General features: G+C 40.2%; 1 protein-coding gene across 1 annotated transcript in view; it reads left to right on the top strand.

Annotated features, from left to right (window-relative positions):
- The window catches only part of PSMD11 (proteasome 26S subunit, non-ATPase 11), a 28197-nt gene that overhangs the window by 766 nt on the left and 3323 nt on the right, over positions 1–24108 (top strand). Inside the window, exons 2-9 of the mRNA XM_045985712.1 lie at positions 1728–1829; positions 7303–7427; positions 12475–12546; positions 12920–12977; positions 15282–15476; positions 19369–19513; positions 20339–20399; positions 22325–22387. Coding sequence (XP_045841668.1) covers positions 1728–1829; positions 7303–7427; positions 12475–12546; positions 12920–12977; positions 15282–15476; positions 19369–19513; positions 20339–20399; positions 22325–22387 — 821 coding nt within the window. The remainder of the gene's footprint in view (positions 1–1727; positions 1830–7302; positions 7428–12474; positions 12547–12919; positions 12978–15281; positions 15477–19368; positions 19514–20338; positions 20400–22324; positions 22388–24108) is intronic.

The raw sequence follows: 24108 nt of genomic DNA, 5'->3' as shown, positions 1-24108 counted from the left end.
TTTGCCCCCGTGTAGGGTGTAAGAGCGAGATGGGACCGCCCGGCTAGAGGAGGTGACTAATCGTCCTAGCCTCCCCGGTAGAGGTGGGAAGTGAGTTCGGGGAGTGAGTTGTCAGCCGCGGAGTTCGGGGAACCGGTCGGCCGCAGACTGCCAGAGAAAAATGAAGAGTCAGTTTGTAGTAGATTGCCTTACACCTTGCACACCACAGGAAAACTTGAAACGGGAGCTCCAGCCAGTCGCTTCCGGCAAGTTTCCACCGGGATTCAGGTGTGAACAGAAATAAATTTGTGATGACAGAGAAGGCTTTTAATGTTCAAGTCGCAAAGGGTTCAGTTAGGGCATGGGTTAGCTCTTCACTGCACGTGTAGTAATGGGATCTTTTTAACGCAGCTTGAGAAGATTCAGATCGGATCAACAAGTAGCGTAGGAATGCACGTGTATGTGGGACCTCCAGGATGTTGGCTTCTATGTTGACTTCCTGGTCTGTTGAATTTTGGTATTCCTGACTTGCATGGAGAAAAGACAATGACAAGGGCTTGATGTCTTTATCTTTGGGGGTACTGGAGAAGGGAAGGTGGGGGTTAAGATGCATCTGTGAATGGATGATTTTGTTAAATGAAAGCCTTTAATTCTGAAGTTCTGATCTTGAGTTAAGTCAGTTACAATTATAGAACCGGCGTCATCTCAGTCATATATATATATATATATATATATATATATATATATATATATATATTCTAGGAGTACATGCTAATGTGAGAAGTATGGATTATTTTTTGTGTGTGCTAAGTGCCTAATTTTTTGACTTTTGTAAGTGAAATTATGATGAACATTATAGATGGAGTATTTTGTGATTGCCCATTCCACTAGGAGAGAGTTCCCTGAAAGCTTCCCTCTTAGAGCAAGCTTGAGTCATGATGGTTACAGTCTTACTTTTTCCGGACTCCATTATGGAGTATCTAAATCTTGGTTTTTGTCAAGTCATGATGCTTTGTAAGAGAGGTGATAACTAGTGATGATCACTAAAATGATCACCACAAAGTCAGAGAGGTTATTCAGTGTTTGGTAAAATAGTTGTTAACAGTTGAAAGTGGGACAGATAGCACAAAGTTATTTTAACAGGTCCTGAATCCATTATAAAGCAGCAGTCCGTCCTAAGGATCCATTACAGAGCAGCAGTCCCTCCTAAGAATCACACTGGAGCCTTGATTGAGTTGTTTTTCCTGAATGGCTTTGTAGAACTGCTTATCCCAAGCATCCCATTAGTGGTGTGCTTAAAGTTTATTGAAAGACTCTTGACTTTTTTAGTCACCAGTAAATGATGGTCTTTTGATTTTAGTTTGTGGCAGGTAAACATATAGGCATGTTTAATATTTTCAGTGACAAAGTGCCTAACATGGGGCTAACCACCACCATATGAAGAACTTGTTTGAATTTTTGCTTTAACCAGGTGACTACAACAGAAATCTCATTGTATGTGGGTAAGGGGAATTCTGATTCATAGAATGAAAAGGCACGTTTAAAAATGGAGAGGAATCTATTTTTATAATTTACATGGGACATATCTTACATGATGATTTCACTTTTTTAAGAATTTTTTTTTTAAAGCTCCCTAGAATGTGTCTTTTGGTAACTGAGTTTGTAATTGGTCTTGTGAGGGTGAAATTTTTCCTCAGTCTTCCATTTTTTATCAGAATTTTAAGAAGGTTTGCATTTTCCTCTCCCAGTGAAGCGTGACATTCAAGAGAATGATGAGGAGGCAGTGCAGGTCAAAGAGCAGAGTATCCTGGAACTGGGGTCTCTCTTGGCAAAGACTGGACAAGCTGCCGGTAAGTGATGCAAATGGGTTGCTTTTTCTTTTACTTGAAAAGTTTCAAGTTTCTGTTGGAGTAGAGGAACATAGGAATGCATCCACACAGTTTATTAGTGGTATAATTCCATTTTATCGTCAACTTGTTGAGTTTCAGTTTTTTAGCAGGAAGCTAGGTGGATCTTTAAATTCAGTTCTTTCGTGGAACAGTTTTGTTCTGCAGGTGAGAGAAGATCCTGTTCCTGCTGGGATATAGTGATCTGTGTGATTTGTTTCTGGTTTGAGTTTTCACTGTGTTCCCTTACATAGGGGCAGCAGCATGAGCAGCAGCTGTCTTTAGTGATTTTAGCTCTGATGTATTTAAGCTGGTTGGTGTCTTAGGCCCCCCAGACTTGAAAGTGACTAGGGATTTTGCATCCAATTCAGTGTGAGAGACCAATTCAGAGTGAGACATTCAATGGAACGTCCTTTTTTTCTGTTAAGAGAGTGAGACGTTAAATGGAAAGAGCCTTCCCGAGATTCCTCCATTGTTATGTGGGATTTCGTGCATGTTATTGCCCAAACATTCTAGTTGTAATTGAATCATTGAGTTTCTAGGCTTGAGGTGATACTCTGATGATGGGTGTGTCCTTGGAATAAGAGTCATTGAAGTAAGAGACCAGGAAAGGCCTTTGACCCAGTAAGGTGATAATAGTATTTAGAGAAGCTTAAGCTTAAGCTTAAAATGAATGATTTTTGTCAACTTTAAAGTGAATTTAGGTCTTATCTAATTTAAAATGGATTAAGCTAGGGTAAGGGACCTCACGAATTACTTTCCCCAAAATAATAACTGTTATCCAAGAGGTATAAGTTAGCAAAACTTCTTGAACTTGAGAACTAAGATCTTTCACAATTAAGGATGACTAACATTGTATAAAGATGTATGCAGTTGGGAGGATATGTTTATGTAGTTTTTAAGTTTTATTTAAAGTATTTAAAAATATCTATAATAAAACCGTTTTTAAGTGCTGTCAACTAGTTACTGTATTAAGCACAAAAATGATTTAGTTTATTGCATCCTCAAAACAACTCAGTAATGTGGATGCTGTTGTCCATTTTACACCTGCGGAAATGGAGCACAGAAGAGTTAAAAACTTACCCAAGGTCACTCATCTAGCACATGGAAGAGCCAGGATTTGAACCAATTTGTCCCACTTCAGTGCTTGAGGCCTTATGGTGTAATGGTTCATGCTTTCCATAGTTAATCATTTATGGGTTATCAGTGGTCAGTGCTGGGATTTTCACTTTATTTTTTTTAGGTTTATTTATTTATGTTTTTCATAATTTCTATACCCAGCGTGGGGCTCGAACTCGACCCTCGTATCAAGAGTCATATGCTCTTCTGACTGAGCTAGCTAGGTGTCCCTGTTTTTTTCATTTTAGACTGACTTCCCTCCTATTTAACATATTTATGGATTCCTTTTGCCTGTCAGTTAATATGAGCTTGGGACTGCATAACAGTTTTGATAATTGGTCCATACAAAATATAATTAATAAGGTAATTTTCCTGAAAGAATTAGAAAGTCAGATAAAGTGATTTAAGATTTTTCTGTTGTTTAAATTTCCAAATATCTGTTTTCCTCCAGTAGCATGGATAATTGCAAATAGCATGTAGTATAGTCAGTACTTGAAAAATTTATCCCAAAATGTTAACTGTTTTGCTTGAAATTCCTATTTTATTTGCCCTCTCCTTATTCCTTGCCCCTCCCTTTTTTGGGACTCAGTACCTGAGAAGTTGAGAAGTGTATAGCTAAACCTATTGGAATTTAACAGGTGAATCATAAGGACTTCTAACAACTTTTCTAGGTCATTTGTCATTGTTTTCTAAGAAGGAGTTTGATGAGTATAGGTATATACTGTAGAAACTCTAAGGAAGTCTTGTACCCCACTTTGTTGTTCATAATTGATAGGTTTATATTGTTTCCTTTGAATTTTGGTTCCCTGAGAACAGAAAATATGTTTATTCCATTAATCTTCAATTTTGTTTTATTAGGCACTTAATATACAGTTAGTACTGTGCTAAGTACTCCATTAAAAAAAATATAAGATAAGGTCTCTGACCTACAGCAGTCATTTGGGAATTAGTGAATGAGGCAAGGTTTGATGCATAGTAGTGGTTGAAAGTGGTGCTGAGCATCATCAGATGTGATAGCTAGGCTCAGGATCTGTAGATTTCATAAGCTTAAGATTCTGAAAGGATTGTTTTGAGTTCTGTGACCTTTTTTTTTTCCTTTGTAAAGATTTTATTTATTTATTTGACAGAGAGAGTGAGAGATCACAAGCAGGCAGAGAGGCAGGCAGGGGGTGGGGGTAGGGGATGCAGGCTCCTCGCTGAGCAGAGATCCCGATGCAGGCCTCCATCCCAGGACCCTGAGATCATGACCCGAGCGGCAGGCAGAGGCTTAACCCTCTGAGCGACCCAGGCGCCCAAGTTCTGTGACCTTCTAAAAAGAAAGTTCGAGTCATGTAATTGTAAATAATCTCAATAAGGCAGCATGATTCTTTGGGAATTAAAAATTATTTTAGGATGTATGAAAATGGAAAGAAACAGGGAATATAACCAAGAATGAATAGCAACAATAGATTGAAATGAAACGTGAACTGAGTCTTTGGCAACTAAGAGGTCATTTGTTTCTTTGTTGGGATAAGAAGAATAACATTATCAGTGCTAGGAGCAAATACTGTAATGCTAGCAGGTGCTAGAGCAAAAGGCAGGTTGCTTAGTTCATGTTTCACTTCAGCTTTTTCCAGGAAGGAAAATGATTTTCAAAAAGAAAAAGATAGGAAAAAAAAATCAGAGAGAGGAAAGAGCAGATAGGCTCGTTAAATAAGTTCAAGTCTCTAGGCTCTGACAGTTTGTCTTTTAATATTAGAAGCATAGTTCTAGCAGATATATTTATAGAGCCACTGTTATTATTCTGAGAAAAGTCATGGAGCTTGGAGAAGTATTAAGGAAACTGAGGATGGGCAAACATTATTTTACTTTGCATGAAGATAATGGAAAGAATAATTTCTAGACCCTTTAAACTGGTAATCACTAATATCTGGGACAGATTATTGGATAAGTAGGTTTTAATCACTTAAGACTGTGGGTTTATTAAGAAAAGATTATTTCAAACTTTCCATCATTCTCTTTGGCTAGCCTTATCAGACAAGTAGATTTGCAGGGCTCCATAGATAGCGGCTCACCAGCTGTTTTTGTAAATAAAGTTTTTTTGGAACCCATCCACACCCATTTGTTTACTTACTGTCTGTGATTGCTTTTGTGCTGCAGTGGCTGAGTTGAGTATCTGCCAGTGAGACCACATCTCCCAAAAAGCTGAAAATATTTACTATCTGGTCCATCACAGAAAAAGTTTGCCAACCTCTGGGTTAGAGGAATGATACAGACTACATACCTGATGTAAGCAAGGCATTTGAACATTGGCCATAATATTAATGAGAGATACAGGGTATGAAGATCATTTGTCAACCTAGAGGGAAGTCTCTAGCATCATGTCATAGGGATCTGTCCTTGTTCTTCTGGCCAGCCTCTGGCATTATGGCTAAAGCCATTTCAGAAGGCCTGCTTATTTTTTGTAGATGACTCAGTACAGTAGAGGACAGAATTAAGATTCAGAGTTATTGCCAAAGCCAGCAAGATTAAATTCAGTGTGGTAAGTATTAAGTTACTTACTTAAAAGTATTTATCAAAACAGAGGAAGATGAGGAATTACCTGTCTGTGCAAAAAAGACTTTAATAAAGTGCTGTTGGAAAAAAGGAAGTAGGCTATCTTGTTTTACCTGTGGTGGCCAGATCAAGAGAATCAGGCCATGATTCTACTGGTCAGACCCTACCTGTTTTCAGTTCTGGGTACTGCAGATGGTATGTTTGCAAACTAGAGTTCATTCAATGACAAGGAATCTAGAAACCAGGACATCGGAGGAGCAGTTGAAATAGCTAAAGATGTTTAGCTTGGAGAAAGGGAAAATTAAGGAGGTATAAAAGATAGTTGTCTTCAGAAATTTGAAACCATGTAGAAGGAGGGTAAAGACTTGGGTCTTAAAAAAAAGAACAATTTAGTTTGACTAACATTCGAATAGTCCTGCTTTCTGAACAGTTCTGTCATTAGAGATTGTTCAGAATTGTTCTAGCATAGTAGGAAATACTGTGGGAGAAGGGACATTGTACTAGACTACTTTTAAAAAGCTGTGATTGTATAATTAAAATTTGTACAAATGTAAAAGGAATTTGAGAAGGAGAAATCAGTGCAGCCTGGAGTTGGTTTGGAAGACATAATAGGACTTTAGCTGGACCTAAAAGGATATCTAAGATTTACATAGGTCAAGAAGATGGGGGAGAAATTCTGCATGGGAATGCAGCAGAAACAAGGTATGAAAGCAGACACATGTCTAGTCTATGCAGGGGTGAGTGGAGGGGCAGAATGGGGAAAATCTTAGTGGAATCAAAGTTGAGTACTGGGGAGTGAAGGAAAAGATGAACTTTTCCACTGTTTAAGTTCCTTTCGTACCTGACACAGTCCCAGGCATTCTGTGACTGTTCAGGCAGATGAGGATTTCAGGACCCTGAATTAGCATTCTCAGGAGGGTGAGGTTTGCTTGCCCTGAATTCGAATCCTCAGGAGGGGGAGTCCACAGTTGGAGAACATTAAAGAGGCGGTGGCACTCAGGTAATTTTTAACCTACATTCCAAAAGTGCTTCCGTAGTTAACGAGTTGGAATATTCTCGTTTTCACTCTTGTTTCTAAAGATGCTCCCTTAAAATGACTTGCCACCTGTTTTTCCTATACAAGGGGAAGAAAACTTCTGTGGTAAATTCCTTTTTTGTTCATAGTTTAAGACTTAGGCCTTACAGATAAATGGAGAAAACACTGTAAGTTTTCTGTGAAAAGTTTATTCGGTGCCAGGGAAGTGCTGTTGCTAAAAGGCTAAACTGGGGAGAACTTTGGGAGGGGAGGAGAAGGGACCCTGGAATTGAACATCTTCATCTGTTCAAGGAGGAGCTGCTACGGTGGACTTGGAAATTCAGCAACAGCCACAAAACACCCTTCCCATAACCTCTTGCCGGTTGCGAGGAAGTGATTTTACCTCAGGTGTCAGAGGCACAGCATATTTAATGTTCTAGAAAACTGTGCTCTGAGACCATGAAGTACTTTGCTGTTTCTCTCTCATTAAGATGGGTAAATGAGGCCAAGAGACGTGAGATTTTCCCAGGGCCCTCATAGTAATCCAGTAGCTGAGTGCAGAATGGAATACAGATTTAGTATATATTGCTTACTCATTTTTGCTACTCTGTTACCTGCTAAGGATGTTTTAAATTCCTACTGTACATCGTTTAGAATGATTGCAGTGACATAAGGATGGATTTTATGATCTTGAGTCACTATTTTAATGGGTATTTTGTGTCTGATATTGATGTTTACTTTTTCTTTTCTGAATTGCCTTCCACACAGAGCTTGGAGGACTCCTGAAGTATGTGCGACCCTTCTTGAATTCCATCAGCAAGGCTAAGGCAGCTCGCCTAGTCCGATCTCTTCTTGATCTGTTTCTTGATATGGAAGCAGCTACAGGGCAGGAGGTAAGCTACTTTAAAGGCAGAAGGTAGACGATATGGAAAAAAAAAGTGTTTCAGTGAAAGCAATGCCTGCCTGCACTGTGGTACTAATGTGGAAGGGACAGCTGGGAGGACAGCTCAGGACTTATCATGTCAGTTTCTCTTTGTTACAGGGCATTTGATACTTTGGGTCTGTTCCATGCTTTGCTTTGTAAGTGGAGATTGTCAGTGGTCCCTGGAATCCTCATTACATCAGGGTCACAAACTGATTCTTGTCTTTGAGGTATTGTATTGCCACACCTTTGTAATGTTTTCTGTGTCTGTGGTACCTTTCATTCTGTGTCACAAAGCTCTTCGTGAGCACGAATTAAGTCTGTGGCATCCCTTCTTGGCGTGTTTTGTACTGCATATATATGCCTTTATGGAGGGGTGAGCATCCATCTGTTTGTGTCTCATGTGTGCAGTAGTGACTCTGGTGTACCTGTACATGTCCTCTACGAGTTCAGACCAGACCCTGAACCATTCAGAAGAGTGCCTCTTTGGAATCAGGGAACCTCTTGTGAACTTTTTGAAGATAGCTATATTTTCTGCAGTTCAGGAGGAGACACTACCAAAGTTAAAACTTACCCTGTAAGAAGCAGCAGATTCAAGTGGGACACTGTTGGTAGAAAGACCATAGTTGTCTTTCTTATAGATACATTGCTTAGTACTCACTGAGTGCAGGCTCTGTGCTAAACACTGTTACATATACTGGGGATACATTTGTAAAAACACAGTCAGTGTTCTCATGGGAATTACATTTTAATGAGGAAGGCAGGCGATAAATACATAAAATGTCAGGAAATATAAGGACGGGGTAGGAATAGCTGGCTGGTTATATGTCTGATTGTTTACTTTGGCCTCCGTGAGTGTGTACAAGTAAAAAGTATGAAAAGGCACGTAGCATTTTGAGTAAATAATGAGGAATTTCAGAAATCTAGGACATATAGATCCCACTGTGAAATCAGGTCTTCTGTAAAATCTGCCTTCTTGCCTTAATGATTCTTTGAGGCCTAGTTTAAACTCACTTCATTTGTAGAAAAATTCATTTGTAGGAAAGTTTTCACATTTGTGATAGAACTGTGTTTCATTATAGTAGATCAAAAAGAGTTAATATTTAGATGTCTGTCTTTTGAACCAAAGCATTAGAATTATTTTTAAGAATAATTTAAAAAGAACAAAAATAACTTTAATGGGGTTTTAGTCTTATTTAGTCCTAACTTTTTTTTTTAAGATCGTACTTTGTTCTCACGAAAAAGCAACACCATCTTTTGTTTGAAATGGGGTGCCTTATAATGCGCTGACCAAAAAATGTTAGTTTGAGACAGACTGATACATGTTCCTTGGAACTTTTTATGCAGAAAGAATTAATTATCAAAGCTTCTCCATTACACACTGAAGTCTCCAGAATTTGTCCCCTTCCGTTGCACAGAGTTGACTCAGTGGATGGAATTGCATTTGTGTAATGAGCTGTTCTCCTGCTCCTTTGTGGAGGTCCATTAAATCAGAATTCAGCGCTCTCCTATAATTGGCTAGTGGGATTTACTGGCCTTTATCATGTAGCTCTGTGTCTGGTTAGGCCCTCCCATCTAAAATATCCCATCTGCTTTACCTTTCTTCATATTTATTTTCCTTTTTAACATCTGTTTCCTCCTTAGAAGTTCCATGAGGATAGCTACTCTGTCCCGTCCCATGCCATATCCTCAGCACTTAGAGTAGTTTGGCTCAGAGGAGCTACAGAACTCATGTTTGTTAGAGGGATGTAGAGACAACGCCTTCCCCATGCTCAGTGCTTAGAGATACTTTGTTGAATTAAGACATAAATTTATTGAATTGAGATACAAGCGTAAGTGTTGTTACTACATTTCTCTAGGTGACTCAGGGTCTCTGACTTGGAGAAATTGGAGCTACATGTTCCTCTTGGAACATTCTGAGTTCTTTGAAAAATTCTTTGAGCGATGGGAAAGGATAGGGAATCAAGTCATGCTAGTATTGTCATGATAGTTTCATGGCATGAGGCAAAAGAAGAAGTTTGCAGACATTGTTAAGAGAGCTAGGAGTTTTGTGTTGGGGAGTTTGGTACCCAAGAGGATGGAGGAGGGGATTTTCCTTGCTTTTTTCTGTTTAGGAACTAACCTTAAGTCAGATAGATCTACAAAACAGTTTTTAGCTTGCTATATTCCAGTAGGTGGTAGGAATCAGGTTAGGATTGAGTGAATTGCAGCACTGAGGTTTACAGCCTAGAAAGGGAGGAATATGTGTGAGGTAAGGGGGTGGGGTGGGAGAGTGAGGATGGGGTGGTTGGTAAAGTAGGGGGGAGTAGAGAAACAGGGTGAAGAGGGGACTGAGCCAGACACTTGCCAAATGGTGAACTGGAATTTCAAAACTAACCTTACCTTTCAGGGATCTCTGAGTAGTTGCCCAGGGGAAGTCATTTTTGGTATCGTCTATCCAACTGAAACCACAGTAGCACATTTAAAGAAACCTTACATTGAATCCCATTACTGAAACAGTTATTTCCATGGAAAAAAGGATTTTGTGCTGGAGAATTTAAAACTTGGAATAGTAGTTATTCTTCCATACAGATCTAGTTATTGAAGACATTTAAAAAAAATGGTCAAGTGTATTGATTTAAAACTTAAACGTCTGGGGTGCCTGGGTGGCTCATTGTTTTAAGCGTCTGCCTTCAGCTCAGGTCATGATCCCAGGGTCCTGGGATCGAGCCCCACATCAGACTCCCTACTCTGCGGAGAGCCTGCTTCTCCCTCTGCCTGCTGCTCCCCCTGCTTGTGTGCTTGCACGCAGTCTCTCTTTCTGTCAAAATAAATAAAATCTTTAAAAAACAAAAGAAACTTAAATGTTTGGTTTCTATCACTTCAAGCTTTTGTGCTCAAATAAGGGCTTTCTCCAGAAGCAGTGGCTTCTTATATGTTCTTAACCCCTTTATTAGTCATTATCTGCATTAACAAAGCACAAAACCTCAAACAAAATAGTTCTGTAGCAAGGCCTTCAAAGTTTTCCCTTAAAATTGAGGTGCTGGTTTTACCAATTAAAGTCCTAGATAGTGCGAATCATGCACCCTGTAATGGAAAACAGATGGACCTGAACAAGAGCACTGGAGAAGCACTGAGTCAAGTTCTGATCCCAGCAGCCGGTATGTGACTTTGAGTGAGTCACTTCACATCTGGACTGGGGAAATGGGGACAGTTGAGATGATGGAGTAGAGTTCAGTGTTTTTTAACTAGAGAGCTGCATCTCAGTGGCCAGGCTCTATTTCAGACTACTGAGTCAGGAGCCTCTGCATCCATTTTTGTATTCTTAAAAAAGCTCCCGGGGTAGAACTGGGATGGTAAGCATTTCTTAGTCCTCCAAAGACACATTAGGACTAAGGACTCTTGTATTTTTATTGTTAAACACATTCAGCAAAGTGTTTTCAGTTCCATTCACATCAGGAACAAAGATCTTACTTGGAGTTTTGCTCTTTAGAACATAACTCAAAACTCTGAAATCGTGGTTGGCTTGCTTTTAATTTAGTTTTTGTAGAATTTTTAGGTGGGTTGAGTTTAGTGCTGGAGATTAAGTAGCCACCAGGGGGCTTCAGTGAATTATAAAGGTTCCTTTGAGTCTTACTGGTGAATCCTCCAAATACCATGTAATGTCTTCTGTTTATTTACTGAGCTTGGACTTGGAATCTAAAGGCAGAAGATCTGTCAATTTGAATTATATATGCTATTCGTTTTCCTTCCTTATAACATCTCCCTTAGAGAACTTTGGATATACGTGAAGATCTGTTGTATCAGCAGTTAGTTGGTGATCTAACTGTAACTAAGATCTGTTGTAGCCAAAAGATGAGTTGGTTGTTTTTTTTTTTTTTTATTAATCTTGTGCTCTGACTAGGAATCTTAATATAAAACTTGCAGTAACAAAAGTGAAAAAAGATATGCAGTACTTAAAATGTAGTTTCTCAAAGCTGGTATGTCACAAATACCTGATGGCATGTAGCCCATCTAGCATTGAGCACTGCTTTAAATCAGTTACTTTGCATATTATCGCACTGCTTGGGTGGCAGATAGAACTGGGGATTCAAAGCACCTTTATTATTTTTTTTATTCATTCATTTATGTTTTTAAGTAGGCTCTGCGCTGAACATTTAGTTCGATTTAAGGGACTCGAACTTAATACCCTGAGATCAAGAGTCTTATGTTCTACCAACTGAACCAGCCAGGTGCCCCCAAAGCAGTTTTGTTTTTTTTTTTCTTTTTTAAGGTTTTATTTGACAGATAGAGATCACAAGTAGGCAGAGAGGCAGGCAGAGAGAGAGGAGGAAGCAGGCCCCTGGGATCATGATCTGAGCCGAAGGCAGAGGCTTTAACCCACTGAGCCACCCAGGCGCCCCCCAAAGCAGTTTTAAATAAAGTCTTAAAATCCTTTTAAGTGTTAGGCTAATTGTAATTTCTTTTTATTCTCTTTAATACATGCTAAGTGTATCGTATTGTGATGATGAATTGGTTAGCTGCACTTAGTATCAGAAAGGGAAGAGCCAGCTGGGCCTTTTGAGTGTTACAGGCAACTGTTAGGCACAAGGCATTTGTGCTTAGGCTGAGAATTTCTCCCTTTATTACCAATGGGTTCATATTAACACATTGCCTTTACTGTTTGCAGCTATTTAGGGAGAAATTTCTGCTTTAAAGATTTCTCAGCCATTGTAGAAATCTGTATTTCAGGGTATAGGTGTTGAAAGTTATGGGTCCATCCTGGGAAGGTAGAAGATGAATCTTGGAGAGGAAGCTCTTTTTCAAAAGAACACAATTCTTAAGTGCAACGATACTTTCTGTATAAAATGCCGAGTTGATTCTCCATTATGATGATAGCCATTACACAGTGAGATACTGTAGATCAAGGCATGTCCCCTGAGACATTAAGTAGAGCAACATGGATAATATATAGGAGGGAATTAAAGCTGTTCTCCAAAACGAGGTTTGTGGGAAGAATATGAGGACATAATAGTGCATGTGCTGTCTCTTTGTTGCAGGTCGAGTTGTGTTTAGAGTGCATCGAATGGGCCAAATCAGAGAAACGAACTTTCTTACGCCAAGCTTTGGAGGTAATGTGCCTACATTAGTGCTGCTTTCAGGTCTCTAGGCATTAGATAGACTGTGAATGCAAGTAATACCATTCTGATCAAAAGTATTTTCAGTAATTTTGTATTAGCCAGGCACCCAAAGATTATTGATAGTAGTTCCGCTCATGAGAATACTTGCTTATGTGGCTCAGAGAAGTAAGCAGCAGCCGGGTAAACTTCATAGTCAGTGGCCATCGTGGCAGATGGACTGTAGTGTTGGTTAGGCTGGATTTGGGGCTATCTCCAGAACTTGTCTATTCAACAGTAAGAGTTCTGTGACTGTCAATCTTTGATTGATTTCTTTCTTTGGCTTTTTTCTTTCTTTCTATCATTCAATGCCTTTTCTCTTTCCTAGGCAAGACTGGTGTCTTTGTACTTTGATACCAAGAGGTACCAGGAAGCATTGCATTTGGGTAAGTAAGCTGGTAGAAAGTAATAAGGCATCTTAGCTGGCTAAATAAATGTATTCTGAACCTGGCCACTCTTAATGGTTACATATTAATAATTTATGTTCTGCCTACTTCTGAGGATTTAAAGTGGCTTTGCGTTTACTGAATCTGTCCTGGAGAAATGCCATTTGCAAGTTTTAAGTAACTAACCAGAGTTAATCTATCAAATTTAGAAAACCAAAGGGTCTAACTGCACATGTTTTACTATTACGTTTATTATATTTGTTTATAATTACACTTTAACTCAAGAAATTAATTGGTACAAATGTATATGGTGGTTAGAGTGGGCTGACTAAAACCTTCCCCCTGTGTGGCCTTTGAACACCCTGTCATCTTTGCCCACTGCTTTTTCTTCTTCTTTTTTTTTTAATTGGTAGATTTGGACTATTTTCCCCAGTTGGAAGATCATGGCTTCTTATGATGTATTAAGTAGAAAAAATTGCCAGTATTCAGTTTTTATCTTGCAAAATGGCATTTCATTTGGTTCAAACAAATAGTAGCATTAAAAAAAATAAGTGGTTTTTTTTGTTGTTTTATTTGCTTAAGTAATCTGTATACCTAGTGTGAGGCTCGAATTCACAACCCTGAAATCAAGAGTCACATGCTTTTCAGACTCAGCCAGCCAGCCCCCCCATAACAGTTTTATTGAGATGTAATTCATAGACCATAAAATTCACCCTTATAAAAATGTATGATCCCATGGTTTTTAGTATATTCATAGATAGTTGTATATTCATCCCCATGATCTGATTTCAGAACGTTTTCATCACTCTGAAAAAGAAACCTTGTACCCATGTACCCATGTAATTCCCTCCCCCTATCAGGCAGCCACTAATCTGCCTCTGTGGATATGCCTGTTCTGGACATTTCCTATAAATAGAGTCATATAATACATGGTCTTTGTGATTGGCATCTTTCACTTAGCACGTGTTCAAGCTTTATCCATGTTGTAGCGTGTATCACTACTGTATTTGTTTTTATTGCTGAATGTCCATTGGGTGGGTATGCCACATTTTGGTTTAGCCATCTTTATGGGGTGAAGATGGGATCTCATTGTGGTTTTGATTTGCATTTCCCTAATGACTGATGATGTTGAGCATCTTTTTATGTACTTTTTAGCCATTTGCATGTCTTTGGAAAAAGGTTTATCCAATCCTTTGCTTTTTTTTTAATTGGATTGTTTGTGTTTTTATTGTTTATTCTGGATAAAAGTCCCTTGCCAGATGCAAAAAAATTTGCAAATTTTTTTCTCGATTTTAGGAATTGCTTTTCACTTTCTTGAATAATGTCCTTGAGGCATATTTTAATTTAAAATCCATTTATTTTTAATTTATTATTTAGAGCATATTTTAAATTTATCTTTTAATTCTTATAAATTAAAATTCTTTACTTTTAATTTGAATTTTATTTTTATTTTTAATTTAATCTTATTTTATTTTTGAGAGAGAATACGTGCATGAGTGTGAGCAGAGGGTGGGCCGGTGGGGAGAGGGAGAGAGAGAATCCTAAGCAGGCTCCATGCCCAGTGCCGAGCCCGATGCAGGGCTTGATCTCAACAACCCTGATAGCATGACCTGAGCCAAAATCCAGAGTTGAATGCTTAACCAACAGAGCTGTCCAGGTGCCCATAAGTCCCATTTATTGTTTTTTTGTTGTTTATACTTTTGGTATCATACCAAAGAAATCATTGCTTAATCGCAGATCTCAAAGATTTACTCCTGTGTTTTATGGGTTTAGCTCTTACATTCAGGTCTTTGATTTATTTTGAGTTAATTTTTATATATGATGCAAGTCTGTTTGGATTTGATTTTCTCATCTGAGATGGGAAGAAGGTGTATTTGGAGAGCATTCGCATGTCCAGAATTCTTTCCTTCCTCCACCAACCTTAGTGGCTGCCATTTTGTTTGTAGTTGTATGATTGCTAGACAGGAAGAGAATGAGATTGAGAGGCTGTCTGAACCAGATAACTAGTTTCGGTGTGTTCTGGGTGGAGATTCCCATTGTATTCAAATCTTTGGAGGAAGCTTATAGGACTTTTGGCTCTAATGTTGTCATTAATATGCTGAAAACTTCAAAGAGATCTGTTTCTCTTTGGGAAGATAGCACATTAGTAAAAAAAAAAAAAAAATTAATGCTTGCAGATAGAACCACCTCTCTGAGTTCAGGCAGGTTTCTTTATCCTGAATGTTCTTCTGAGGGTGGGAGAATGAGATGTTATAGTATTAAGATTATGGCTAACAGAAGGATATGTATTTTTTCCTGCTCCAGGTTCTCAGCTGCTGCGGGAGTTGAAAAAGATGGATGACAAAGCCCTTTTGGTGGAAGTACAGCTTTTAGAAAGCAAAACATACCATGCCCTGAGCAACCTGCCGAAAGCCCGAGCTGCCTTAACCTCTGCTCGAACTACAGCAAATGCTATCTACTGCCCCCCTAAATTGCAGGCCACCTTGGATATGCAGTCAGGTAACACCCTACCTACTTGTGGGCTGTTTTCCTAAAGTTTTCTTATTTCACAGTGGGGAATGGAGGATGGGGATAGAGAATGTAGTTGGCTGATTGTGCTCAGGCTTCTCAGAGAAACCAAATTAGAAGGGTACTTGCCTTCTATTAACTTGTTAACTGTCTAAAATATTCGAAGAACATGCTTACCTGTGGCTGGCCAGGCAGCCTGTTTGTTAGTGCCAAGATGCTCAACAGGTTTAAAAAGCTCCTTAACCTCCATCTGAGTCACTCATTAGGGGGAATGATTTCTCTCCAGGGTTAGACTAACCCAAGTCTCTTGTCACTTGGAGATCTTGGTAAAGCATGTTGGATTTTCCCAGAGGGCCTCAGATCAGGGCTAAGGAAGGCCTCCTTCACTACACTGCATTTCACTTGAGTGTAGGGGATCCCTTTCTGAAGGAGTGTGTTAATATTGGGGCTCAAAGGTCATGGATTGGCAGTGGAATGCTTTTTCTCATGGTCAGCAGCTTCTATTAGTCATAGTTTATCATCATTACGGAAGGAGTACTGGAATTGGAGGCAGAAGACGAGTGGACTTCCTGGCGTTACCTCCCTGCAGTCTTTTAGAATGCCTGCACTACCAGCGTATCGGGTATTATGAATAGCAGATGGTTTATTTTGTCATACAGAGATTAAGAACAGGAGCTCTACAAACCATCTTTCCTAGGTTGAAATTTTGGTTCTGTCAATTTGATTCTGTCAGATTTTAGTTCTGTGTGACTTTGGGCAAGTTACTTATTTATATCTTTAGTTCATCTGTAAAATGGTGATAATAATCATACCTCCTCATAGGATTGTGGTGAGGATTCAGTGCGATGATGAATGTGAAGCTCTTACTGCAGTACCTCACTTGGACCAATATTGGTACTTTCTTTAAGCTGCTGCTCTTTCATTATGCCTGTCCTTAAGGGATAACAGGTGAATTTGCATCAGATTTTGCAGAGGAAATAGAGGTCATGTTTACATGAACCCTCCCTTCTTTCCTCTCCAGAATTTGTATCACAGCCCAGTTTACTCCATATGAAGAATGATTCTTTCCCCTGTCCTTTTGTTCCATTCTAAGTCTTCAGTCTTTCTTCTCTACTTGTATCTTCCTCTTCGTCCTTGAACTGCCCAGCTGCAAAAAGCACAGCCCTCTCTCCTTTCTAAATTGTCTTCTTTTCCTGTCAAGTTTCTTGAAAAAGTTGAAAGAGTATGCGTACTTTGGGGTCTCTTGATTCCTTGAAAGAAGTCAGTAACTCCCTGATAACCTCTGATTTTAGGGGGAAGTCGACCCTATTGAATACTCCATAGGCTTCTTTGACACCACTCTCTTCCTCATTCTGCTCCCTTGACTGGGTGTCTTTGGTCACACTTTGCTGTTTCCTCTTCCTTCTGACTTTTAAGTGTGGGTGTTCCTCAGTGTTGTTTTCTTCGTTTTTTTTTTTTTTTCCCCTTCCTGTTCTCTGTTTCCTGTCTAAAATGCTATACTCACCCATGACTTTAGCTGCTGCATGCCACTAGTGGTCTCCTTACTTAGATCTTCAGTAGCTTCCGTCTCCTAAATTCTAGATTCAGATTTCCAGCTGCATAGTGGACGCACATACCTGAATGCCTCGTAAGTGTCTCAGCCTCAACATGTCAAAAAGCAAAATTATTATCTAACTCCCTCAACCTTTTTTCCTACTCAAGGTAATGGTATCATTATTGATTTGATATTGCTCAAGCTATTATCTTTGGAGCAATTTTGACTCCTTTCTTTCCTTACTCCCTGTATCCACTCAGTTGCTAGATGAGGTGGAGTCTGTCTCCAAACCTATCCTTTCTTTTCCATCTCTGATCACTGCTGTGGTGAAGGCCTAGGCCACTGGAGCAATCTTCTGCTGATCTGATCTGACTGTCCCTGATCCCTTTTCCCGATCTACTTTTTTTTTTAACCTGGCCCCAAAGTCATTTTTCTCAAAACACAAATCAGATCATGTAACCCCTCTGAAATTCTTCAGTGGCTCCCCATTATCCCCAGGCTACATTTTACTTTAACGGGCATGCAAAAGGAAAGCATCTTTTCCTTTTTGTTAGTCACCAAATGACTTCATGTGTTCTGCTTTTGTGCCTTTCTGTATTTTGTCTTCTTTGCATGGAAATTCCCCTTCTCATCTATCACCTTGGCAAACTCGCATGTATCCTTCCAGATCCAGTTCATGTCTCCTCTGTAAACCCTCTCTAGTGCCTTCTTTTTCTTTGGACTTCCCCTCTCAAAGCTATATTCTTTTGTATGTATTGTGGTCCTAATCTTGTTTCTGTTTTGATGACCATCTTTCCCACTGTGAGACTAAGAGCTTCATGAGGGCCTTTTATTCATATTTCCTCTGTAGTAACCATTTATCGGTGCCTGGCAGATTGTAGACATTTGTTAATATCTGTATTGAATGAGTGGCAGTCTAGTTTTTTTTTAATAATAAACCTCATATACTAGCCATGATGTTTGGACTCCTAATGTGGGCCCTATTTATTAATGTATTTGGGAAAGCAGTATACCAGTTCTTGGGCCTTATTTTACATTTTTTTTTTTTTTAAACCAGTTTTACTGTGAATCTGGGCTATTCTCGTCCAGCTCTGGGCTAGGAGGTAAGGGAATGGGGATTTATCCCCTCTAGGTTAGTAGTGTTAATAGTTCAGTGGACATTCTTAAAGGAGCTCAAGTGAAGGGTGGAGTTTCTCTAGCTCTCTGTAGGTAAGAACAGGAGAGAACTAGGGTCTGATTCCTTTAGCATCAAAATGAGAGGCTTCTTGGGTAGAGTTAAAAAGTACTGGAGTGTGGCACATATCATACTCAATAAATGGTATTAAGTTCCCAGATGGCGTGGAGGCACATAGCTATGTGACAGGTGGATTAAAAATGTGCTGATACATTGTCCCCTTGGGTCATGTGTAAGCAGTTTCATCCTTTTACTTCAAGTTGCTAAATACTTTGTCTTTGTACCTCAATGTGAAAAATGTTGGGAAGCACTGTGGTAAACAGGTGGGGCTGAAGTCTGTAACCTCATAAGGGGCTGAAGCAGAGTTCGAACGGATACACACACTTGGAGGGCTTAGATGCCTCCCAAGCTAGGAGGAACTAAACCTCTTGTTGAATAACACAGGTTGGAAGTAATAGCAAGTTCAATCAAAGTTAGCCTCATTGGGATCAACCCAACTTCTAAACGGTAGAAGCTTGTTTAGATAAACTATTCTATCTCAGCCTGAGGAAATACTGCTTAACCATGTCCAATTAAATTAATTTCATGGATCTGGCATTATTTGAAATCTATATATTGATTGCATCTAGGCAAAAGCACATCTATAAATGACAACTATCTGAAGCAAGAGTATAAGAAATTGGATTTTTTTTCTCTTTTGAGAGCTGCTCACATACAAAAATGTCAAGCTTAGAAAAGCTATCTTAAATGTTACTAAAACAGGTTATTTAGGCAGGCAGTCCAAGGGTGTTTGGTTCAACTTCCTGACGTATGAGGGTGATGTCCTGAAGGGTAACTGTGGCCTTTTCTAGTGGCTTCAAAAGATAGCAGAACCATAATGGTGATGAGAAGCATGGGGAAAGATGTTAGTGCATAGTTTTTAGGATCCCTCTTAAGTAGGATCTCTAACTCTTTTGGGATTTGTATTGTCAAGATGACATTGAAACTGGGAGATTAAAGATCTCATTCTATCTTTACCACTAGCTGGCAGCGACTTTAGGGCAGGTCCTTTAACCTTTCCTGACCTCATCACTAAATAGATGGCGTTGGGATAGATTTTGGAGGTTTTCCCCAGCTCTGATCTTCGATGGTTCTGTATTTTATATCGTTTTTACTCCTATCTTTTCAATGTCCAGGTATTATCCATGCAGCAGAAGAAAAGGATTGGAAAACTGCATACTCCTATTTCTATGAGGCATTTGAGGGTTATGACTCCATCGATAGCCCAAAGGCCATCACGTCTCTGAAGTACATGTTGCTGTGCAAAATCATGCTCAACACGTATGTGCCTGTTAACTTGGGGTTATGAGAACTCAGGTTCTTCACCTTGGTTTTCTGCCGTGCAGACATAGCTTGCACAGGGAGTTGGGCTGGTTAGAAGCAGCAGCTGCTGCCTGTGGGACTGGTTGACATAAGAGTGGGAGGATCGAAGGTGTTCCCCAGAGCACTTTTGCTTGCTAGTTTTTGAGAATTGGGGAGACAGATGAGAGAAACTCTCTTTTCCAGACTCGTGGACTGTTCTCATCACCTGCAGTTATTCTGACCAGGGAGTTGCTGAGCACCAGACAGAGGACCTGGAAATAGCTTACAGTCCAGCACTGGCCCACGGGGCCACCCAGAATGGGGGTGGGTTAAGGAAGAAGTTGAGAGGTTTGAGAAAGGGAACAACAACAGCAAGTAGGACAGATCTTTTTATAAGGAATTCTGGAGAGTTTATCCACATTCGTTTGGGAATAAATGTGATATTGACTAGGACTTTTTGGATCTCTACATTACACCGGGGTTGGTTTTAACAAGACCTGTTGTCCGGGGATTTGACTTAAATTTATCATCCTGCCTTGTGGGTTTATTACTTTTGGTTTGTTTGGTGTGACTTTCTTTTTAATGCTGGAGTTTTTCTACTCTTCAGTGCTGAGCTTGGGCCTAGAGTAGCGAAAGCCTGGCTTCTGTGAGGTGAGGGACATAATGGATTTTGGGGTGAGGCTTCTCATCTCCGTGGGCAGTCTTCTCAGTGGAATTTTGAGAAAAAGAAATTTGCCCAAACCTATACTTAGAAGTATAACATCCTGGAGCAGTGACCAAGTTTGTCTTTTTTTTTTTCTCTAGCCCGGAAGATGTCCAGGCTTTGGTGAGCGGGAAGCTTGCACTTCGGTATGCGGGGAGGCAGGTAGGAAATACCTTGACTGCAGTTCTCATCACTGCTTACTTGAAACCAGTACGTTGTCAGTCATGGTGCCTGGAGGGACTGGTGCACTTCACGTCTCCGTTCCGAATTCTCTGAGTGTCCCCCCACCCAACTCCTTCTGCCACCCCTTTTCCCGTAAGCCCATTCTGTGTATTTTCTGTATTAAATCCTTGGCCTGGAGAGTCAGTGTTCGGTGCTCTTACAGATGTCAGATGGTTTGAGGGAGTTCTACAACTGAACTGTAGCATTTGTATGAGTTAGGCTGCATTTAGCTTTGACCAAAAAAATTGATCTATCGTGAGCCTGACTTAAAAACTTAACATGTGCAGAATATGAAGTGTTGGGTTCTCCAGGAGTTTGGAGGCTGTTAAGGTTTGGTGCACATGTGCTTTATAGGGAGGTCAGAGTGCTTGGTGCAGAAACTGGTTGTTTTTTTTTTAAGATTTTATTTGTTTATCTGAGAGAGAGAAAGAGAGTGGACCAGGGAGGGGTAGAAGACGCAGACTCCCTGCTGAGCAGGGAGCCCAACATGGGACTCCATCCCAGGACCCTGAGATCATGACCTGAGCTGAAGGCAGGCAGTTAACAACTGAGCCACCCAGGCGTCCCAGAAACTGGGTTTTGAAGGCTCACCCAAGTGCTTCTCAGTACGTTTTCACTCAGGTCCTGAGTTTTGAGCGTGGTTCAAGACCTTTGATAGTCATTCGTCCCTTTTGTGCCTGAGTAGGTATGAGTACGACATGTGTAAGGATGGTCTCAGGCTCCTGGACCACCATCTCTTCTTTGTACTTTGTCTGATTATCAGTAGTCACGTAACAGTAATCTTTCTAGATTTCAAGTGCAGTTGTCTCTAAACAATAGACACATCTTTGCAGGAATGGCCACAACAGATGGTTTCCCTCCTCCTTTTCTACAAGTGGCCCCAGTTTTGGGATCCTAGTTTTGACCACAAGAATAGTTGTTATTACTACAGTGAAGGACTCCCTGCCCTATTTAGAATTAGAGTTGAGGAAAATGGGCTAAGAGAGGTCAAGTGTCCAGGACAGGGTCAGATAACTATTAAATGGGGGAGCCAGACTTTAAACTTGGGTTATCTGGCTCTTTGTTTCAGGCTTAACTCATTATGTTTGTTCTGTCCGTGGGACAAATGCTGACACACAATACACTAATGATTAGTTTTGCACCATGTCAAAGTCTGTCATAAAACACATACCATCCTTATGTAAGTACATAGGCTGGTACCAGAGGAGCTCCTTCTGGTCCTTTGTGCCTTGATGACAGCTTTTAAGCAGAAGTCAGGACAGACTCCCAGAAAGATCGTAGATTTCTTGCTGAGTAGAGACTTGATAGGTTGGTGACGTGCCTTTTATAATCAAGTTAGAAGGTGACCTCAACCACTGATTGTACCTTCTTCTCTCTGTGGCATTTTAACATTGAGTGCAATATGTGGAATTTTGGTGGCTCAACCCTAATGAAAGTAGACGCGGGCTTGGGCTCTGTACCACACCTAGCAGAATAAGACTTGCTGAAGCACTGGTTCGACCTGAGGCTAAGGGCAGGAAAGAATCTGTGGGCTTTGGGGGTAAGAAGCCTTGGAGGAGGGGGAAAGAGATCACAGTTCTCTGGTCATTGTTTCTTGTAGCTTGTCATCTTTAGGGAATGCTATGTAAGGGCCTTTTTCCTTTTTAACTTTTTATTTCCTAGTATTTTTAAGTAATTTCAGATTTCAAAGGGGTACTGGTTGGGACTAGCTTCTCTTCCCCGGCCTCTGAAGAAGGTCGGTGGTGGGGCAGGATCTTCTTGCAGCCAGAAGTTGTGTGGACATAGCATACTGCTTAGGACATTTATTGGATGGGATGTGAGTGTGCAGAATAGATCGCTGTCACTGTTTTTCTCTTTATTCTTAGACAGAAGCATTAAAATGTGTGGCTCAGGCTAGCAAGAACAGATCACTGGCAGATTTTGAAAAGGTAAGCATGGTATTGGGTTGGTAGGGAATGGGTGGAGGAGAGGGACATTTACATACTTAAAAAAACCTTTTATTTGTAAATAATTATAATTTCACAAGAATTTTCAAAGATAGTACACAGTGATTCTGTGTACCCTTCACCCAGTTTTCCCCAATGGTTAATAGTACATTATCAAAACCTGGAAATAAGCACTTTCGTACAGTGAAGCTTGTTGAGTTGTAATACCTCATTTATATATAGTACCTTTCAGTTTCAGAAAGCTCTTTCATCGGAGGTGCCTGGGTAGCTCAGTCAGTAAGCATCTGACAGGATCTCGGGGTCCTGGGAACGAGCCCCACGTTGGGGAGTCTGCCTCGCTTTCTCCCTCTCTCTTTGCCCCTCCCCCTGTTCATGTGTGCGTGCTCTCTCTCTCTGCTCTCTCAAATAAATAAATCTTTGAAAAAAATGTTCTTTCATCCTTTTTCACTTTGATTTTTCATAACATACCTCTTCTCTGCATTTTATGGTTGAGGGAGCTGGGGTTCAGTGAAGGTGCCTGAAGCCCCACAGCTCACATGTCAGGGATCGATGGCAGGCCTGGCACTTGTTCTTCAGGTTATGGTTGTAGAGTTTCCTCCAGCTCCAGAAATACCAACTCTCCTTCTCTGGGGGCAAAAGAGAAGTCTTGATATGTGCAAATGGACCAGAAGACACCTCCTGTGAGGTTGACATTCCAGGCTTGTTTGCCTCCTGTGACTTTTACTCATTGTTAGCAAAACTTTGAAAAGGGAGAAAAACATACCTAAGCAGTAGAGTGAGACTTGTATATTCTCTGCTGAGCCTCCCTTCTCTTAGTCTGAGTAAAGTGGCCAGTTTAATTAAAAATAAACGTAGCTCTAGGAAGAAAACTTAGTGCGGACAGAGATTAGACCATTTGACTCTGGCTGTCCCCAAGATTCATTGTCTTTTTCTTGCCAGTTTCACTTCCTTACTTGGCATGATTTGCTTGCTTCTCTTAACACCTTATAGCATAGCTGACAGGAGGCTGGATCTTGAGACCATTCCTCAAATAAATTACATACGTGAATAAGCAAAATAGACTAGATCATTTTATCCTAAAGTTTGGGATGTCTGATGGGACACTTCTGTTACTAGGGGTTCCCTGGGGTATGGATCTGGGAAACAGGAGGATGAAACAGAATTAGCTGTTTTGCTTTCTGTTAACTGCAGAACTATATGCTGATGTGCTTGTAAAACTCCACGAGCCACTTGTGGGATTCAGTATTTCCCATTATTTTTTTACTACTTATTTTTTTTTCCAGAGAGAGAGTGGGTGTGCAGGCTCGCATGCACGGAGGGGGAAGAGCAGAGGGAGAGAGAATCTTAACTAGACTTCACGCCCAGCTCGACATGGGGCTCGATCTCATGTCCTTGAGATCATGACCTGAGCAGCAATCAAGGGTCAGATACTTAACTGACTGAGCCACCCAGGCACCCCAAGTATTTCCCATTATTTAACCTCAGAATTCTTTTTTTTTTTTTTTTTTTCTTGGAGACCCTCTTTGCTCTGTAGGATACCTGTGGAGAACTGCTTTTTTTTTTTTTTTTTTTTTTTTTTTTAAATATTTTATTTATTTGACAGAGAGGCAGACAGAGAGAGAGGAGGAAGCAGGCTCCCTGAAGAGCAGAGAGCCCGATGTGGGGCTCGATCCCAGGACCCTGGGATCATGACCTGAGCCGAA

Source organism: Meles meles, chromosome 18, assembly GCF_922984935.1.
Source record: "Meles meles chromosome 18, mMelMel3.1 paternal haplotype, whole genome shotgun sequence".
In the NCBI taxonomy this organism is placed as follows: Eukaryota; Metazoa; Chordata; class Mammalia; order Carnivora; family Mustelidae; genus Meles; species Meles meles.
The sequence above is the reverse complement of the archived record's forward strand: the minus strand, read 5'-3'. Positions and strand labels throughout refer to the sequence as shown.